The following is a 19,527-nucleotide window of genomic DNA, read 5'->3' on the forward strand; positions in this document are numbered from 1 at the left end:
AAACCACAAGCGTCTCAGCCCAGTATTCCAGGACGCTTGCTTCCTTTCTCGTTGTCCCATTTAATTATAACCCAAGCCGTGTGGCCTAGACGGACTAACGTGCGTGTCAGTGTGGAGAATATAGACGAGTCGCTGCCTGGGGGAAGGTTTCGCGTCTCCGGGCTCTGCTAGTGGTTTTGAGGCTGCCTGTTGAAACGCTGGCTGTTCTGCCTGTGAATGGATGTCCCCGTTGGAAGAGCTCTGCATTCCCCTGAGTGCAGGCATGAAAATCACAGAGCTCGATTAAAGATCAAAGGCTTTGTGAATTCATCCCCGCCCACTCGCAAGCAGGGACCCGCATGGGAAATTGGGCTCAGCTTGATTTCTAAGGGAAGAAGATGGGAAAAATGCCTGGCAAGGGAACACGACCAACTCTTTGTTTGAACTCTCGCAGGGCCCGAGACAGCCGCTAAAGCCGAGACCCCCAGGGCCAACCTGGGTCTGCCCTGAAGGACTCTTTGAACATAAGAACATAAGAACGGCCATACTGGGTCAGACCAAAGGTCCATCTAGCCCAGTATCCTGTCTGCCGACAGTGGCAGCACCAGGTACCCCAGAGAGGGTGGGCCGAAGACAATGATCAAGCGATTTGTCTCCTGCCATCTCTCTCCGGCCTCTGACAAACAGAGACCAGGGACACCATTTTATCCCCTGGCTAATAGCCTTTTATGGACCTAACCTCCATGAAATTATCTAGCTTCTCTTTAAACTCTGTTATAGTCCTAGCCTTCACAGCCTCCTCTGGCAAGGAGTTCCACAGGTTGACTACACGCTGTGTGAAGAAGAACTTTCTTTTATTAGTTTTAAACCTGCTACCCATTAATTTCATTTGGTGTCCTCTAGTTCTTCTATTTAGGGAACTAATAAATAATTTTTCTTTATGCACCCTCTCCACACCACTCATGATTTTATAGACCTCTATCATATCCCTGCTCGGTCTCCTCTTTTCTAAACTGAAAAGTCCCAGTCGCTTTAACCTCTCCTCATATGGGACAGATGATTGAATGGACAGATGATTACAGCTCCTTTAGGAACCACAGATGGTAAGTAGGGATGGTAACATGTGTTTCATTAAGTAACCGTGTCACTGCTGAAAAGGTCACCATTACACATGGGTATCAGCTGGCTTCCCAGCAGTCAGCGCACATAAGGAGCCGGCTTTTCAGTCAGCTTTTCATGCATGGCAGGAGCCTGTGTGTAGGTAAACCCACGAGTCAGGCACATCAGGTAACCAGGTACTCGGTTCCACTTCCACATCCCTGCATCACTCAGGGGGGTGTGTATGTTTGCTTGCTTTCCCATGAAAGCAACTCTCGTTTCTTTGCCCTCGTTAATAAACCAGTAGGCTTCGTCTACACCAGCGTGTCTCAACCAGTGGTAGAGTCCCCTTAGGGGTGCTGGAGAGAAGTCTGGGGGTACCTCAACACAACGGAAATTTGGAGAGAACTGAAGTTTTGTTCTACGTTTTACAGCGCTCTATTATTTTCGTACTTTTTACACCCAAAAAATTCATCACCCGCCCGGCTACAATTAAGTCATTTAAACAAAAGTGTTGCAATGGTAGAAAAAAATGTTGCATGTCTAAAAACTGTAGGTACTGGGGGTACTTATAATTTTTTTGAAAAAGGGGTGCTTTAGAAAAAAAAAAAGGTTGAGCAACACTAATCTACACAACCAACGGAGCGACAAAACTTTTGTCATTCACGGGGGCTAAAAAACACCGTGACCAACAGACCAAAGCGTTGCAGAGTCAAGGAGCGGTGTAAACAGCCTGCAGCCGTCAGGAGCGCTAGCCCGTTGACAACTCAAACCTTGCATGTAGGGGGTGAAGCTTTTTCTTGGCACTTCCTGTGTACTGCTTGACTTCTGGCGACACAGCCCGACTGCCAAACGTTGTGTGAGGCAGACAAAGCCAGAGTTTATTCCATCCAGGCAATTGAGTCTAGTCCCTGCCCTCACGGCAGGCCCAAGCATGGTCTAGATTGGGGTGGGTAATAATGTTTGATGGGAGGAGTCCCTCCAAGAATGTGGAAAGTGGTTGGGAGCTGCGCTTTTCCATGATACTAATGGGGGAGGTGTGGGGTCTGGGATGGAGGTGGGGTGCAGAAGGGAGTTTGGGGTAAGGGAGGGAGTGTGGGTGAAGGAGGCAGTTGTGACCTGGGGCACTGGACTGGGGTGCAGGGGGTTGGGTTATGACCTAGGACAGGGAATCGGGGTACAGGAGGGGGTGCAGGGGTTTGGGCTGTGAGCTATGGCAGGAGGGGGCTGTGATCTGGGGCAGGGGAGTGGGGTGCCAGATCTGGGAGGGGATCTGGGTGGAGGTTTTGGTTTGTGGAGTAGAGGGCAGGAGTGGGAGGGGGCAGAGGTTTGGGGGAGGGAGGGGCTCGGGTGCAGAGGCAGGCTCTGGTCAGGAGACTTACCAGCCAGCAGCCTGTTCCTGAGTCAGTCTCCCTGCCTGCCCTGCTCCTGCAAAGGCTGCAGCCGTGTGCTGTGTGAATAACTACGAGCCCCAGAGGAGAGGGGATGTGGTGCTTGTTGGCCGACTGTTATTGAAACAGGCAGCTCCCATTGGCCAGTTTCTGGCCAAAGGGGATTGTGCTGGGGGCGGGAGCAGCTGTTAAAGCCTCCCCGCTCCCCTCCGGGCTCATATATTTTAAAACGAAACCGCCTGGCAGCCACATTTCTAAGCAGTGTGTGGGAGGGGCGAGGCAAGCGGGGAGCCTGCCTGGAGGTCCCCCCAGCATCTGTGGGCCAGATCTGGTGCCTTGGTGGGCCAGATCCAGCCTATGGGACAAATTTGGCCCAGGCCTGATCTAGACCATCCCTGACAGGTGTCTGTCCAACCTGCCCTGAAATATCTCCAGGGATGGAGATTCCACAACCCCCCAGGCAATTTATTCCAGTGTTGAACCACCCGGCGAAGCAGGAACTTTTTCCTAATGTCCAACCTAAACCTCCCTTGTTGCAATTTAAGCCCCTTGCTTCTTGTCCTGTCCTCAGAGGCCAAGAACAATTTTTCTCCCTCCTCCCCGTGACACCCTTTTAGGTACCTGAAAACGGCTCTCCTGTCCCCTCTCAGTCTGCTCCTTTCCAAACGAAACAAGCCCAGTTCTTTCAGCCTCCCCTCAGAGCTCATGTTCTCGAGACCTTTCATCATTCTTGTTGCTCTTCTCTGGCCCTTCTCCCATTTCTCCACATCTTTCCTGAAATGCGGGGCCCAGAACTGGACACAATCCTCCAACTGGGGCCTCATCAGCGCAGAGCAGAGCGGAAGAACGACTCCTCGTGTCTGGCTCGCAACACTGCCCTGAAGGCAGCTCAGAATCCGCTTTGCTTTTTTTGCCCCACCATCAGTGTTAACTCCTATCTTGCTTGTGGGCCGCTCTGACCCCCAGATCCCTCTCTGCAGGGCTCCTTTCTAGCCAGCGGCTTCCCGTTCTGTGTGTGACTTGGACTGTTCTTTCCTACGTTCCTGTGTACAGTTGGTTTCTGACAGACTGGCCACTTGGCAAGAACCCAAATGTGGAGTGATTTTTGGTGTCTGTGACCTGGGATCTCTAAGCCCAGCCTGTACGGGTTGCGACATGGAGGAGAGCCGGAGGGGACTGTCTTTGACTCTAGTAAGACTGTGGAAGAGATCCAGGGGGCCTCAGGCAATTGGACAGTCTGCCTGGAGGTGGGGACTGGCATTGTGAGTGCCTCCAGTCAGCGTGACAGGCCGTTCTGTGAATTCGGGGAGTGTCCGGTGGAGCAGGGGCTGGAGATCCGGGGTGATGCTCTGAGGGTTCGGGGGTCAGAATGGGCCTATGGTCCATGTAGCATGGAGGGAGGGCTGGAGTGGGGCCAGAGTTATGCTGTGAACCCCACACCCCGGCACCTGGAGTGGAGAGCCAAGCCCAGGCACCCTGTGGGACTGGAGCTTCTGCTGGGGGGGGGGCAATGCAGGGCTGATTCTGCCCCCCACTCCTGGACAGGTTTGAACCCAGCCTGGCCTTTCCCCTCCTCCCCCGGGGGCAGGACTGGATCCCCCCACCTCTCTGGGCCCCCCCGGCTGTGACCCCCAACCCTGCTCCAGATAAACCGAGCGAGTCCTGGCTCCTCTCGGAGCCCCACGTTTTGCTCCCTTCCCCCGCCCATAACCTCAGATGGGAGGGGCCCCTCTTCGGCGTCAGCGGCTCCCCCATCTCGACGCTGGACTCTGCAGCCCCTCGCCCCCGCGGTGCCAGCCAGGAGCGGGCAGTCGGCAGGACCCAGCCGGGCCTGGGCTGCACATCTGGCAGCCTAGAAATCCAAGCGAGGGGCAATGCGGCACCCGCAAAGTGAGGGGGCTGGCGCTCCCCGAACGGTCGTAGCTTTATTGATCCAGGAATACATTTGCCATTATAGCGCAGGTAGACGGGGGGGGGGGGGGGATGACGCAAACCAGCTGCACCATGTTGCACACACACTCACCGGCCTGCACCGCGGGAAGGGGGCCCCTGCTCCCCAGAGCCAGGCGCTTGTCCCTTCCGCAAGGGCAGGGGGCGCTGTCTGGGGGGTGGCTCCCTGGGGCTGGGCCGGGTGCTCCCCAGGGTGCTGCGGAGTTTTGGGTGGGTTGGGAGACTCGAGGAAGGCTGGGGGGTGGGAGGCGTGGGACGGCCCTGCAGGGAGCTGCAACTCAGCTGGGACTCGGGGCAGGAGGCAGCCTGGGCGCCGTAAGCCAGCGGCTGTTCTGGGGCCGGGCCGGCTCGCAGCCAGGCCTCGGGGAAGGCGTTTCCCCCGGTTTTTTGCCTGCCCTGAACCGTGGAGGCAGCAGCCGGGCCTGTCATCCTAGCCCCCCGCTGGGGCCGCTTGGCGGGGGCAGGGTCTCAGAGCCAGGGAGCGGAGCTCCCCAGTGCTGCCCCGGCTCCCGAGACAGCCCCCAGCCTGCTTCCCCTCCAGGCTCCCAGCCAGACGGCCCCCCCCACTTCCTCTCCTACTTGGCCTGACCCTGGTCCCGCAGCTCAGCCGCCCCCACCGAGTTGGCTGCTCCCCAAAGCCCCCGGCGCCTCTCCCTGGCCTGTTGCCACTTCTCTAGGCCACCCCTTCCTTCCCACCACTAGTCTCCAGCCCTCCCCTGGTCCTGTCCAGCTGCAGCCCCCCACCCCATGCCCGGTGCACCATTCGCCACTGGCCCCTTGACGCGAGGGAGCAAACGGGGTCTGAGCTGGGCCAGTGGCAGGTCTCCCCTCACGTCTCAAACCCCCACACTCCCCCCAAGCAGGCCCGAATGGCAGGAACACGCTGCACTCGCGAGTCACACACCTCGACGCTGGGGCGGCAGGGGGGGTCGTCTTGTTCCCATTTCACAGAGAGGGAAACTGAGGCAACGCGCAGGGGCTGAGACCTGCCCAAGCTCACCCCGCGGATCAGCGCCAGGGCTTCCGATGACACCTGAGAAAGGCACCGACGAAGACAGCCCCTGGCCGAGGCTGGGGGAATGGTGTTGCTCCCCTGGAGGGGGGGGCTCAGAAGCGGCCGTGTCCCCTGCTTTGTGAGATGAAAACAAGCGGGCGTGCCAAGAGACTCAGAAGGGGGCAGACAAAAGCAGAGGAAAGGAAAATGTTCCCACACGGCACACTTACGTCTGCGGAACTCCCTGCCACTGGATGTCACTGAGGCCAAAAACTTAGCATGTGTCCCTGGGGTCTTGGGCACCCCCAGGGACAGCAGGAGTACCCAGACGGATGTGTAATGGCTAGATGGGGATTAAGGACAAATTTTCCCTCATCAGCTCCTTGGGAGATTAGGGGTATCTAAGCCCTTCCTCTGAAACATTGGGGGTTACTGCTGACAGAGGGAGGGGGCTGCTCAGGCCAGGCACGGAGTAAGCCGTGCTCCTCTGGGTCAGGGACTCGGTGGCTTAGGTTCTAAGACCCCCTTCCCCGCCACTGGCTGTCGGCAAGTCACCAGGGCCCGTAGCTGTCAAACGAGCACATCACAGACCCCAAAAGTCAGCAGGGCCCACTGTGATCATCTGGCCTTCCCTCCCCCCACCGCATGACATGGCCCCACAGTAATTCCGGGGGCCGAAGACGGTCACTGAGGGGGAATCCGCCACAGGCCTTGGGAAACTGCCCCCCGGCCCCACCAGGTGGGCAGAGGGACACAGAGCCGGGCACCGTCTGAGGGGCGGCCCGCTGGCCGTTAAAAGGGGACACGTTTCCTGGCTCTGTCGGTCAGTTTCAGCCCCCCGGCGGTGGGGCGCGAGATCTTTCTCTGCCTGACTGACGGGCCTGTTACTAAATACTGGCAGCCTGCCCTCCAGTCTCGCCCTGTCCCTCTCTCTGTGGGGCGACCCCCACGTCAGACTGGCTCTATCAGGCAGGATCTCTGACCCTCCAGTCAGCCTCCTGGCTCCTCTCCACCCCCTCTGCCAGCATCCTCCTTTGGGGCTCTCCTTGCACAGGGCTGGAGATCGGAGATGTGAATTCGGAGCCTCCGGCAGTGTCTGCTCCCCGAATTCCGAATCCCTGCTCCCCGAATCCCTCATCCCTTTCCAAGTGGGGTGGGGATCCCAGGGCTGTTTGATCCTTGGCCCCTCTCGTGCCTGCTAGGAGGGTGGCTGATTGTGCCCACCAGGAGCAGAGCGGGTACTGACAAACCACGCCCAAGGGGCTGGCATGGGGTCAGGAAGGAGACTCCAAGTATCCGACCACAGAACTGGGGGCTCTCGGAGACAGAACCGGGCAGGCGCGGAGCGAGAGCGCGGCGCCCGGACCCGCTCGCAGCCAGCGTTACAGAGGGAAAGGAGCTGCCGATGGAAACCAAGGCGACGAGGGGACCAGAGGCGTGTGGGTCCGTGCCGGGCAGCACGACGCCCGCGCCCTGCCAGCGAAAGAGACACGGGAAGCGGCTGCCCAGATCTCTGCAGGGCAGTGGCCTGTGGCTTGTCCGCAGGGCCTGGTCCCCTCCCTCCGCAAGCAAACAGGGTCTGGGGAGGGGAAGGGCGGGAGGCAGGTAGCGCCGGGTTCCCAGCCGGGCCTGTCCGGAGGCCACGCTGTCCTTGGCCGTCTCGGAGGGCGTGGGTGCTGCCGCCTGGTGGTGCTGGGCCGGTTCTGGCGGCGGGTCTCCTCGCTGGGCGCGCTGGCTGCCTCTCCCGCAGGGCCCAGGGGGGCTGGCGACAGTCCTTGGGACGCGCCTCTGGCCAGCGGGCGTGTTCAGTCCGTGCCGCGCTGCGGAGGCCGCCCCAGCAGCCCGCAAGGCAGGGGTGGCTTAGACGCCCGGGGGCCCCGGTACGCCTGGGAGCCCCCTCACGCCGGGGTCTCCCTTGGGACCCGTCGGCCCAATTTGGCCTGGAGGCCCAGGCTTCCCTGGGATCCCTGGCTTCCCTTGTGGCCCCGCTGGTCCCACCGGCCCCGGCGCGCCCTCTGGCCCCTGAGGGCCCACGTCGCCTTTCAGGCCCACCTGTCCTTTGAGTCCTGCCAGCCCGAAGCTGCCCTTGGTGCCTTTGAGGCCTGGCAAGCCCTTCAAGCCAACAGGGCCCCTCTCGCCTTCGGGGCCGGGGATACCGGGAGGGCCTCTGGACCCCTGGGGGCCGGGAGAGCCCAGCCCCCCAGGGTCACCCTTCTCCCCCTTGCTGCCTGCGGGCCCCTTCACCCCGACGTCGCCTTTGAGCCCTCTGGGTCCTGGCAGGCCAGGTACACCTGTGGGGAAAAGAGAGCAGAGCATCATTAACCTGTGTTACCATGGTAACAGGAAAGGATCCAGTGGGAAGCACGGAGCATCGTTAAGTTGTGTTACCCTGGTTACCGTATCCAGGTAACAGGAAAGGATGAGGTGGTGAATACAGATCATAGTTAATCCATGTTACCTTGATTACAATATTCAGGTAATGGGAAAGGTTACAGTATTCAAACAATGGGAGAAGAACAGGTGGGGAGCACAGAGTACAGTTAACCAGTGTTACCTTGGTTACAGTATCGGCAATGGGGGAAGAGGTGAGGAGTGCAGAGCATGGTTAACTAGTGTTACCGTGGTTACGGTATCCCGGCAATGGGAGAAGAAGTAGGGAGTGCAGAGCATGGTTAACCAGTGTTACCGTGGTTACGGTATCCCGGCAATGGGAGAAGAAGTAGGGAGTGCAGAGCATGGTTAACCAGTGTTACCGTGGTTACGGTATCCCGGCAATGGGGGAAGAGGTGGGGAGTGCAGAGCATGGTTAATTAGTGTTACCATGGTTACGGTATCCCGGCAATGGGGGAAGAGGTGGGGAGTGCAGAGCATGGTTAATTAGTGTTACCGTGGTTACGGTATCCCGGCAATGGGGGAAGAGGTGGGGAGTGCAGAGCATGGTTAACTAGTGTTACCGTAGTTACAGTATTCCAGCAATGGGAGAAGAGGTGGGGAGGGCAGAGCATGGTTAACCAGTGTTACCGTGGTTACGGAATCCCGGCAATGGGGGAACAGGTGAGGAGTGCAGAGCATGGTTAACCAGTGTTACCGTGGTTACGGTATCCCGGCAATGGGGGAACAGGTGAGGAGTGCAGAGCATGGTTAACCAGTGTTACCGTGGTTACGGTATCCCGGCAATGGGGGAACAGGTGAGGAGTGCAGAGCATGGTTAACCAGTGTTACCGTGGTTACGGTATCCCGGCAATGGGGGAACAGGTGAGGAGTGCAGAGCATGGTTAACCAGTGTTACCGTGGTTACGGTATCCCGGCAATGGGGGAACAGGTGAGGAGTGCAGAGCATCCTTAGCCAGTGTTACTTGGTTACTCTGTCCTGGCAGCAGGAGCCTGCGCAGGGACACCCCCCTGGCTCGCACAGTCCCGCTGGCTAGCACTGAGCTCCCCCCGGCCCAGGCTGGTGACACAGGAAGGCAGCGAAGGGCCAAAATCCACCGGCAGGCAGCGGGCACCGAGCCGGTGGGAGACGCCTTCCACATCCTACCCGGCTGCATGCCACAGAGGGGGAAGCCCAGGCAACGAGGCCGGGGTGGGAAGTGTCCTTCTGCCCCCTCCCCCCGCCCCAGGGTTTGGAGAGCAGCTTGCAACTCTGCCAGAACTGCTGCCACGAATCACCCAGCTCCCAGGAACCGGCTGGTGTCTGAGCAACTGCCCGATCCTGCGTCCTTCCAGCTGGGGGAAGCCGTCATAGAACTGACCGGCCTCTCTTGGGGACCCAAAGCTTGGCCAATGCGCCTGCACCCTGGCCTGTAGCCCCCGCCCTCCAATCCAACAGTCCCAGCCCCCCTCCCCAGAGGTGACCAGTCGTGTCACTACACTGTCCTTCAAATCACACCTGCCCCATGACACCCGCACAACACTGGCTGGCCAAGACCGCTGTTCATAATCATCAGACTGGTACCCACCCCCGACTGTTATATCCTCTTGTTATCTCTCCTCTGAGGGGGAATTCGCCGGACCTGTTATTTTTGTGTTTCTACCACACTCAGCACAGTGGGGCCTGGCTCAGGTAGGACAACCATGAATAAATAATGCCCCCAAACTGAGCCGTGGGTTTGGGAGGAGCGAAAATGTGGCATAGGATGAGACCCAGCCAATCATGTCCTGCTCAGCAACCCTGACTCCAGCGCTCTGTTTTGCGTTAGTGAATTGCCCTGCGGAACTCACTGCCACATGACATTTCTTTCAGACCATTTCTGAAGAGGAAGACTCCTGCCCTGGCAAGGATGAACACGATGCGAAATCTCAACCCCTGTGCCACGGGGCTGATCTGGATGGAATTCCCCCTCGTCTTCCCAATAACACAGGAGCGAGCAATTATATGAGAGCGCTTATGGAGGATTTTTTTTTTATTTCCCTTGGAGGCCTCTGACTTTGGTGGCTGTCAGAGACAGGAAACGCGGGCAGGCAGAGTCCTGGGCGTGGGTTGCTGTCTGTGCCGCGGCGATGCCTGCGGGGCTGCTGGCTAGCAAATGGCAGTGCCCCTGTAAGGCCTGGCTTAAGCCATCAACTAGGGAACTCCGCCAGCGAGAGCCCAGCTCCTCCTGTTTACCCCCCTATCCCGGCGAGATGCCACCAGGTGCTGGGCCAGCGAGCGGCCCCGCCAGGCCCATGGATCCGTTCGCATCGCTCGCTTTTTCCAGGCTAGGAGACCGGCGACAGGAGTGGTGGCCGGGAGAGTTGAGAGGCTGGGCTGGGGGAGGTGTTCCTGTTTTCTGGGGAAGGTGGGACCAACCCCGGCCCCCCTTTGCCCTAAGCAGCACACGCAGGCGCTGTCTCTGGAGGGCGCTGCCAGAAGGGTATAGCTACCACATGAGGGAAACAGGCGCTGCAGAGGGATGTAGCTACCACATGAGGGAAACAGGCGCTGCATTGGGATGTAGCTACCATGGGAGGGAAACAGGCGCTGCGAGAGGGGTGTAGCTACCGTGGGAGGGAAATAGGCGCTGCAGAGGGATGTAGCTACCGTGGGAGGGAAACAGGCACCGCCAGAAAGGTGTAGCTACCGCGGGAGGGAAAAAGGCGCTGCCAGAGGGGTGTAGCTACCATCGGAGGGAAACAGGCGCTGCCAGAAGGGTGTAGCTACCGTCGGAGGGAAACAGGTGCTGCCAGAGGGGTGTAGCTACCACGGGAGGGAAACAGGCACTGCCCTGGGGTTTCTCGAGACTGTAGCTGGCGCCCTGGCCCAATGCCAGTGTGGGCAACTGTCTCCCCCTGTAGAATCCCTCCGGCAACCGCCTCCTGCCCTCACTGCAGTGCAGGTTGTGTGGGCCAGGAGCGGCTGTGTCCCAGCCCAGGTCACACAGCACAGACCTACCCTCCTGCAACCGCTTCCCTTCACAGTCCCCACCCACACATTGTAACACACGCACACTCATCGTCACAGCCCCCCGCACACTGCACAGCCCCCTCCCCTCCATAGCCACACCCCCTCAACCCCTACCCACCCCTCACAATGCACAGCCCTCCCCCCACAGCACAGCCCCCCTTCGCTCTCGAGACCCCCTCTCCTTCATCCCCATCCCTACCCTACCCACACCCACGCCTCCCAACGTGCAGACACACATCCCAATGCACACCCCCCTTCGGCCGGCCCGGCAGCCCCAGTGCCCGGCGCAGCAGAGAGGCCGTGGGCTCAGTGGGCGTCTCGTTTCTCGGGCTGGCTGCTGTCGAATCTGCCCCGGGCTGAGCCTGCTCCCGAGCTAACCGAGGGCCTTCACTCCCAAGACAGCCGCTGGAAATTCCCTCAGGGCGGCATTGATCCCACCAAGGAATCGAGACGCACTCAATGGCCAAAGCCCTGCTCTCCCCAGGCAGGCGTCTCATCACTGCCCAACAGCATCGGTTACACCTCGGGGCAAGGCTGTGCGGGACGCATTGTGAGATGGGTATGTTACGGTGTGTGAAGGGGCGGTAGAGGGGTTGCGGGGACGCGTTGTGACGTGGGTGTGTTACGGTGGGCGGGTGAGCGTACGTGTGTGAAGGGGCAGTAGAGGAGTCGGGGACGCGTTGTGACGTGGGTGTGTTACAGTGTGCGGGTGAGCGTACGTGTGTGAAGGGGCAGTAGAGGAGTCGGGGACACGTTGTGACGTGGGTGTGTTACGGTGTGCGGGTGAGCGTACGTGTGTGAAGGGGCGGTAGAGGGGTGGCAGGGAGTGTTGTGACGTGGGTGTGTTACGGTGTGCAGATGAGCGTACGTGTGTGAAGGGGCGGTTGAGGGGTCGCGGGGACGCGTTGTGACGTGGGTGTGTTACGGTGGGCGGGTGAGCGTACGTGTGTGAAGGGGCAGTAGAGGAGTCGGGGACGCGTTGTGACGTGGGTGTGTTACGGTGGGCAGGTGAATGTACGTGTGTGAAGGGGCGGTAGAGGAGTTGCGGGGACGTGTTGTGACGTGGGTGTGTTACGGTGTGCGGGTGAGCGTACGTGTGTGAAGGGGCGGTAGAGGGGTGGCAGGGAGTGTTGTGACGTGGGTGTGTTACGGTGTGCAGATGAGCGTACGTGTGTGAAGGGGCGGTTGAGGGGTCGCGGGGACGCGTTGTGACGTAGGTGTGTTACGGTGGGCGGGTGAGCGTACGTGTGTGAAGGGGCAGTAGAGGAGTCGGGGACGCGTTGTGACGTGGGTGTGTTACGGTGGGCGGGTGAGCGTACGTGTGTGAAGGGGCGGTAGAGGAGTTGCGGGGACGCGTTGTGACGTGGGTGTGTTACGGTGGGCGGGTGAGCGTACGTGTGTGAAGGGGCAGTAGAGGAGTCGGGGACGCGTTGTGACGTGGGTGTGTTACGGTGGGCGGGTGAGCGTACGTGTGTGAAGGGGCGGCAGAGGGGTGGCAGGGAGTGTTGTGACGTGGGTGTGTTACGGTGGGCGGGTGAGTGTACGTGTGTGAAGTGGCGGCAGAGGGGTCGCGGTGACGCGTTGTGACGTGGGTGTGTTACGGTGGGCGGGTGAGCGTACGTGTGTGAAGGGGCTGTTGAGGGAGCCTGGCCGCGGACACCACATAGGGGCCGGCTTTGCCGCGAGCACGGGGCCCGGTGAGGTGTCCCATGTCAGGCCCAAAGACCCCCCGTCACTTCTGAAACCCCCCTCCTGACATTTCTGTGGCGGGACCAGTGACCCAGACACTGTCAACCTCCTCCCCTCCCCCTTCCTCGTCTGGAGCCAAAATCCTCCCGGGCGGACACCTCAGCTCTGCTCTCTGGGTCACATGTGTGCTGCCTCAGTTTCCCTGAAGGTTTCCCTGGTGCGTGCACACACGCTGCTTCTCCCGCCCGCGGGGCCCGGCCCTTTCACGCGGGGGGTCCCGGCTTCTTGCCCCGGACGGGGTGCACCCAGCGCGCCACTCACCTCGCAGGACGGTGACGTTGCGGAGGATCTGCCCGTGTCTCACGTCCACCCCTTTCATTTCCTCCATGACCACGGAGAGGTTGCGGATGTCGAAGTCCAGCCGGGCGCTGAGCAGGCCGAAGCGCTCCCGCAGCAGGGCCGTGGTGCCCAGCGCCAGGCTGACGCTCCTGTTCAGGTCGTACAGCTCCTCGGCGTGGGCGTGGAAGCCCAAGGTGCAGGCGAGCCGCACGTCGTCCAGGTACTTGAGCATGCTGTGCACGTGGCTGTCCGTGGCGTTGATGTTGGCGAAGATGGTGCCGATCTCGATCTCGTGGGAGGCCATGCGCCCCTCCAGGGTCTCGAAGCGCTCCGCCGTGCGGTTCTGCGCGTAGCGGGCGTGGTACTGCAGGTCGTGGGCGTTCTCCTCGTGGTCGTCCAGGGCGGAGGAGATATTGTCCAGCTGCAGCTGCAGCCCCATCACCTGCAGCACCAGGTCGTGCATGCCTTCCGCGTTCTGGCTGATGCGCTGCGAGGCCGCGCTCGTGCTGGCCTGGATGCTCTTCACCAGCTCGCCCGTCTTGGCCGAGGTGGCCCGCAGGCTCCCGAAGAGCCGGGTGTAGTTCTGCCACTCGCTCACCATCTTCTGCAGCGTCAGCGTCTCCTCGTCCGTCTTCCGCTGGATGGCCTGGATCCACGCCGCGCTCTGCCCCACCGAGAAGTTCATCAGCTCCGCCGCCGCCCTGATGTCGTAGCGCTCCTGCAGCAGCCCCTTCAGGGAGCCGTCCAGGGCCGAGGTGGCCGCCTGCCAGCCCCTCACCTGGGCGAGGAAATGCCCCAGGGTCTGGTTGACCTGCTGGACGGAGAAGGAGCAGCCGTCCAGCTCGCTGGTGATCTTGCTGCCGGCCGACGCCAGCTGCTGGTAGCTCTGCGCGGTCCGGTCCAGCAAGATCTCCTGGACCGAGAGCATCTTCTGGATCTCCTCTAGCTCCCCCTGCAGCTGGGCGATCTCCTGCGCCAGCTGCCCCGTGTCGTGGCAGAAGGAGCAGTTGCCCGAGGATTTCTGACCTGAATGGGAGACACGGAGCTCTGTCACGGGGGGCGCCAAGCCACGCCAGCCAGCCGTGGCGGATGGAGACGTGCCCCTTCGGATGAGACCCCGGCGTCTGCGAGGTCCTCTCAATGCTCCGGGATTCCTAATTGTCGGGCATGGGGACTGCGGAGCCTCACGCGGGCTAACTACAGATCTCTCCAGCTGGGGAGGCCCCACAATCGAGGATGGAGCTAATGCCCACTCCGACACCGACTCCTTGCACAGCCTTGGGCAAGTCACATATTTTCCCAGTGCCTCAATTTCCCCCTGAAAAACAGGGATCGTAATACTTCCCTTGCCTTTGGAACACACTTTGCCATTGACCTAGGGTGTGTGTAACCCACACCCCTAGTGTGGTTCACTGTCCCATGCAGTGGCACTTAGACCACTTAGGGTATGTCTAGACTACAAGCCTCTGTCGCCAGAGGCATGTATATTAAACATACCGATATAGTCAATGAAGCGGGGATTTAAATATCCCCCGCTTCATTAGAATAAAAATGGCCGCCGCGCTGTGCCGGCTCAGCTGTTTGGCGGTACGAACCAGCAACCAAGACGGGGATCGGTCGGCAAGGACAGCCTTTGCCGACTGCTCCTGCCAACCTTGTTGCACGAATAAGGGAGCGGTCGGCAAAGGTTTTCCTTGCCGACCGATCCCCGTCTTGACCGCCCCGCTGTGCCGACGATCAGCTGAGCCAGCACAGCGCGGCGGCCATTTTTATTCTAATGAAGCGGGGGATATTTAAATCCCCGCTTCATTGACTATGCCAGTATGTCTAATTTACATGCCCCCGGCGCCAGAGGCATGCAGTCTAGACATACCCTGACAGAGAAAGATAAGAACAAGGGAGCTCTACAGGCTAGGCTAGACGCCCATTGGCTTTATAGCGGCTCCCACACTAAGTTCCAAAGGGCCCAGGTTCAAATTTGCCTGGTGCCGGTGACATGCACTCAGTGTTATCAAGATCCATGTTTCCTACAAGAACTTGTTCAAGGGAAAGGAGGGAGAGATGTAGGTGTCTCCCCCTGGACTTTCTCCTAGTACTTCCTCCTGCGGGGCTAGCAGCTCATGCAAAGGGTTCCTTACAGCAGCCCCCTTCCATCTGCTAGGCCAGAATGATGCTTCCACCCTTGGCCAGTAACACGCTCGCCCGTTCCCTGTGGTGCATGCACCATGGACCCAAGCCCATCCCACTAGTGACCATGCAAACTCCTGCACCCCAAGGTCCACCCTGCTGCCCGAGGGTTTGCCGGCCAGGAGACATAACGGGGTCGGAGCTCCGTGGGGATCCAAACACTCACCAAGCTGTTGGAGGTTTTCCTGGACAGACACGATCTTCTTCTCATAGTAAGTCTGGGCCGAGTTGATGTCATCGGCGATAGAATTGACCTTCTTAAAAACTACGGGAAAGAGAGAGATGGGAACATGGGGGGTATCTGTGCTTTCAGCTCTTCCAGGTAAACCAAGGCAACACAGGTGAGTTGGTTTTAGCATTAGCAGACGTTTAGGGGCCAGATCCCAGCTGGTAGAAAATGTGACGATCCAGGGAACTCAATGGTGATAGATCACTATCTGGTGTAAATAAGTTGAACTCCACTGAAATCAACGGGGTCAAATGCCCAGGTGGCACAAACTTACACCAGCTAAGGGTCTGACCCTTAATCTTTTAAATATTTAAGAAATGGAAGAACGGGGAAGTTGACAATAAAGAAAATAAATCAGAAGGTAGGAATTGTAGAAAAATGATAAGGGATGCCAAGGGACTTGGGAGAAATGCAGGGCCAGCAGAGTTAAGAACAATAAGGAGTTTTTGAAGTATAATAGTACAGGCCATTCTTGCTGTAAGTCCAAGACACATTCCAAAAAACTTGGACTTATAGCGAAACAGACCCGCCCCTCTTTTGCAGAAGGGAAGGTTACGGTCCATGAGCTGTCCTCATCCTGGGCAGCTGCCCGGCGCCAGGGTAGATGACACGGGGGCTGATGGGGAAACTGTCAGGAGAGGCTCTGGGGTTGGGTCGACGGCCCCAGCCTGACACTGGGCGTAAACACAGCCCTGATGCTGGGTGCATTCATGTCCAGCTCCAGGAACGGTGGAGAGTCTAGGGGTCCGTGATAGAGCCACGGGACAGACAACCCAGCCAGGTGGGAGATGGAGTTTGCCGAGTGTACAACGGGGATGCTAGGAGGGGAACAGGGAACCTGCCTCAACGACCCAGAAGGGCCCAGCCAGGCCTGCAGACCCGTCTCCCACCCTCAGGCCTGTGGACACGGATGGAGCTCTACGGCGAAGGGGGGTGAGTTTGATGCTGGCTCTCGGTTTGCCCCGTCCCTAGGTCTGAGATGAAACAACTGGTTTGTTCTAGGCCAGCCCTCGCTGGCACCCTGGCCCCTCACCGCCGTCTCTGGGCGACTCACAATCCTGAATCGATTTTAGCCCCACTTCTTTGCCCCTCCCTCTGCTAGGGTGGCCAGGCCCTGGCCCTCCAGGAGCCCGAGAAACGGGTCTGGCCTCAGCTCCGGGGTACCCAGGGATGGGAAAGCCCCGTTACCCCAGGGCAGGGCGAGGCCCTCACAGGGCAGACCAAGCCCTAGCCCAGAAAGAGCCCTAGATAAGTCCTCCAAGAGGCTAGAGAGGCTCTGGAGGACCCGGCCAATCAGGGGCCAGGGAGGCCTACAAAAGGAGCCTCGATGCTCAGCAGCAGGCAGTGGGGGAGGTAGAGGACGAGGCTGGTGGAGGAAGGTGCCTTCAGGGGAAGCTCTGGAGGCGTTGCCCGCACCGGGTGGGGAAAGAGGCTGAGGGGAAACGGAGAGGCAGGCGTGGGGACCCCAGCCGGGTCCGGTCTCCGCGAGCAGCCTGGCCGTGGGGCAGCATTGGCGGCAGGGCACCGGGGTGTTGCCACACAACGGCATCAGCATTGGAGCTGGCTGGCGCGGCAGGATGGAACCGACAGGCCCCCGGCGCAGCGGCCGGCCGCAGAGGACTCGTGGCCTGCTCCGGTGGCCCATCCCGCCCGGGGAGGAGGAGAGAGCTCCCAGGCCACCCATGCTTAGTGCCTCAGGGCTGGGGAGAGAGCCAGGCCGGGCAGCGGCTCCTCCCATACCCAGACCTCGGCTTTTCCAGCCCTCCGGTGCCAGGGCTGCGGGGTCTGGCAGCTCGCTCTGCCCAAAATAAGACGCTGCAGAAAAGCCCAGAGGAAACCACCCCGCCCAGCACTGGGTCTAACTGGCATGCAGGCCCTGCCCCAAACCAGAGCCCCCCCGGGCCCGGCCTGCTGCTTGGAGGGGCCCAGGGGGGTGGGGCCTTCACTCGGCATGGGAGGCGGGAAGCCGCTCGGGGATTTCTCCAGGCGCTCGCCGGGATCTCTGCTCCTGGGCGAGCGATGCCCGGCCCCGACGCTCGCCGGGTCTTGGCCCACAAGCCCTGTGCTGAGAATCCGGGGGTGGAGAGGGGCTGGCCCGTGGTTTTACTCGGCTGGTGCACAGGGCACGAGGGACTTGAATTCTCCTCCTGGCTCTGCAGGGCTGAAGACAGCGCGGGCCCCACGGCTAGCTGGAGGCAAAGGGGAGCCGCTGTGGGGACGGGGCTGTGGGGTGGGCAGAATTAGCAGTGTTTGGGCAGCGGGTGGCTGCTGGTGGTGGCCATGGGGCAGGGGGCTTTGCGGCCTGTCCTGATTACTCCGGAGTGACTCCCGGAGCCGATGGCACCGACACAAATTTGGCTGCATGGCCACGCTCAGAGCTTCCCAGTAGAACCCAGAGCCTACTGCTTCCACAGCCCGGGCCCCCGCTGCCTTAGCTATCAGGTAATGTTGGGTAGCAGTAGCGGGGCTATGACACACAGCAGAGCAGTGTGGATTTAATCCACCCACACGCACGCTCAACGCAAGCAGGTGAGTGGCCAGAGTGTGAGACACGGGTGGCCCAACTCTGCCACTGATCCACTGCATGGACTTGGGCAAGTCGCTTTCTGTTTCCTCCCTGGCAGAAAGCGGGTGACGGTCCCCGCCCAGCCTGTGTGTCGTGGGGACTGCAAACAGCAGTACTGCAAGCAGGCAGGAAGGCAAGGCGGCCAGGTCCCCCGGGGGGCTCACCCAGGGATGCCAGCACCGTCACGGCAACGATCAGCAAGACGCAGAAGACGTACAGCCCCTTGACGGAGGTCTGGAGTGACAGGTTCCTCTGGCACCGGCTGCAGGTGGTCCGGGTCCGGCCTGAATAGGGACAAAGGTTGGACCCTTCCGGCGCCGGGAAGGGGGGTGGGCAGGCAGCGGCAGGGATGGGAGCGGGTGTGAGCTCGGAGGCAGCAAACCCAACATACACCCCCTCTGCCGGCTGCCCAGTGCCAGCAGGGGCCCCTCTAGGCAGAGGGGAGAAGCCAGGAGGTTCCCCCAAATCAACCCCTTGAATCCACCGGGGCATCTGCGCCCAGGGCACGCGCGGCCCAAGCGGTCGGCCGCAGCCCCAGCCCCTCCGCTGGCCGAGGGGAATCAGCCTGGACTGTCGCCTGCTGGCTCCTCCTGGGCCTCGCCTCAGCCGCCTCTCCCCAAAGTGGGGAGAGACTGGGGCTCCCCAGGGCCGGCTTCCCCGAAGAGCGCGGGGCTGGGACAGTCCTGCAGGGCCCCAGGGCCCTGCCCCGTACGCCTCCCCTCGCCAGCGGACCCTGCTCGCCTTCCTCACACCCGCCAAGGCGAGGCCCTTCCTCGCTCCCCGCCCGGCACGTGGACTAACGACAGGTCCCCCAGACGGCGCTCGACAGCCTGGGGGCACGGCCGCGGATACACGAGCACCGGGAGACAGACGGACGCCGGGGAGCGCCCCAGCGGGGACCCCGGGGAACGGACGGGCCCTCCCCTCCGGCCGGGGCGCTCACCGTCCGGCCTGTATCGGAAGGACGGCATGTCGTCCTCTTCTCCCAGGAGGTCGTCTTCTGAAAGACAGGCAGAAACGTCAGCGTTTGGGGCCGTCCGCTCCCGCCCCGCGCAGCCCCTTGCGCCACAAGCAGCTCCCGCGCGTAAGAAGCTACGCGGCGCCAGTCGGGGCGGCACCGTCTAGCTGGCCGTGGACGGGGCAAAGCTGGTTCCATGGTGCCCATCTCGCTCGGGTCTTTCTCCCCACACTCCTTGGGGCTCGGTCGCCCGGGTTTGCGGGTGCTTCGGAAGGGGGAAGACGGCCCAGGCAGGGGGCTCTGGAAAACGCACCCAGCTCCGGGGGTGTCTAAAGGAGCTACGCACAGTCGCAGCTGTCGTGAGATACACGCACCAGAGGGTTTTGCCAGGAACAAGCCGGGGTCCTACGGGCCTCCTTCCCGGGGCCTCCATCAAGGGTTGGCTTGTGCCTTTGGGCACGGGCATCGTGCGGAAACCCTGCCTGCCTAACCCTAACCCTTGGCCTGCGGAAACCCTGGCCAAGAACCGTCCCAGCCCCTCCCTGCCCCCGGCTTGCTCCTGGCCCCTGCAGCCTCTGAGGGGCCCATCATGACTTCCGGCCCCTCGCAGGCCTCACCGGGACTCCTGGCTGAGTTACCGACGTCCCCCGAGCCGGGGCTGAAGCCTCGCCCAGTGCGGGAGGGGTCCCTGCCAGGTGCCAAGTAACCCCTCCCGGCTCTGCTGCACGGGCCAGAGAGCAGGTCCCGTCCTTCCCTGCCTCACC

General features: G+C 60.8%; 1 protein-coding gene across 2 annotated transcripts in view; it reads right to left on the bottom strand.

Annotated features, from left to right (window-relative positions):
* Nucleotides 1-1,679: 1,679 nt before the first annotated feature.
* The window catches only part of SCARA3 (scavenger receptor class A member 3), a 30,432-nt gene continuing 12,584 nt past the window's right edge, over nt 1,680-19,527 (bottom strand). Inside the window, exons 2-6 of one of the 2 annotated variants that reach the window (XM_075925953.1) lie at nt 18,749-18,802; nt 17,970-18,089; nt 15,177-15,275; nt 12,806-13,849; nt 1,680-7,703 (exon numbers count right to left, since the gene is read on the bottom strand). In XM_075925953.1, coding sequence (XP_075782068.1) covers nt 7,273-7,703; nt 12,806-13,849; nt 15,177-15,275; nt 17,970-18,089; nt 18,749-18,802 — 1,748 coding nt within the window. In that variant the 3' untranslated portion in view covers nt 1,680-7,272. Of the gene's footprint in view, nt 7,704-12,805; nt 13,850-15,176; nt 15,276-17,969; nt 18,090-18,748; nt 18,806-19,527 lie in introns of both variants that reach the window. The other variant, XM_075925952.1, reaches the window with a different exon arrangement.

Source organism: Pelodiscus sinensis, chromosome 3 (assembly GCF_049634645.1).
Source record: "Pelodiscus sinensis isolate JC-2024 chromosome 3, ASM4963464v1, whole genome shotgun sequence".
Classification (NCBI taxonomy): domain Eukaryota; kingdom Metazoa; phylum Chordata; order Testudines; family Trionychidae; genus Pelodiscus; species Pelodiscus sinensis.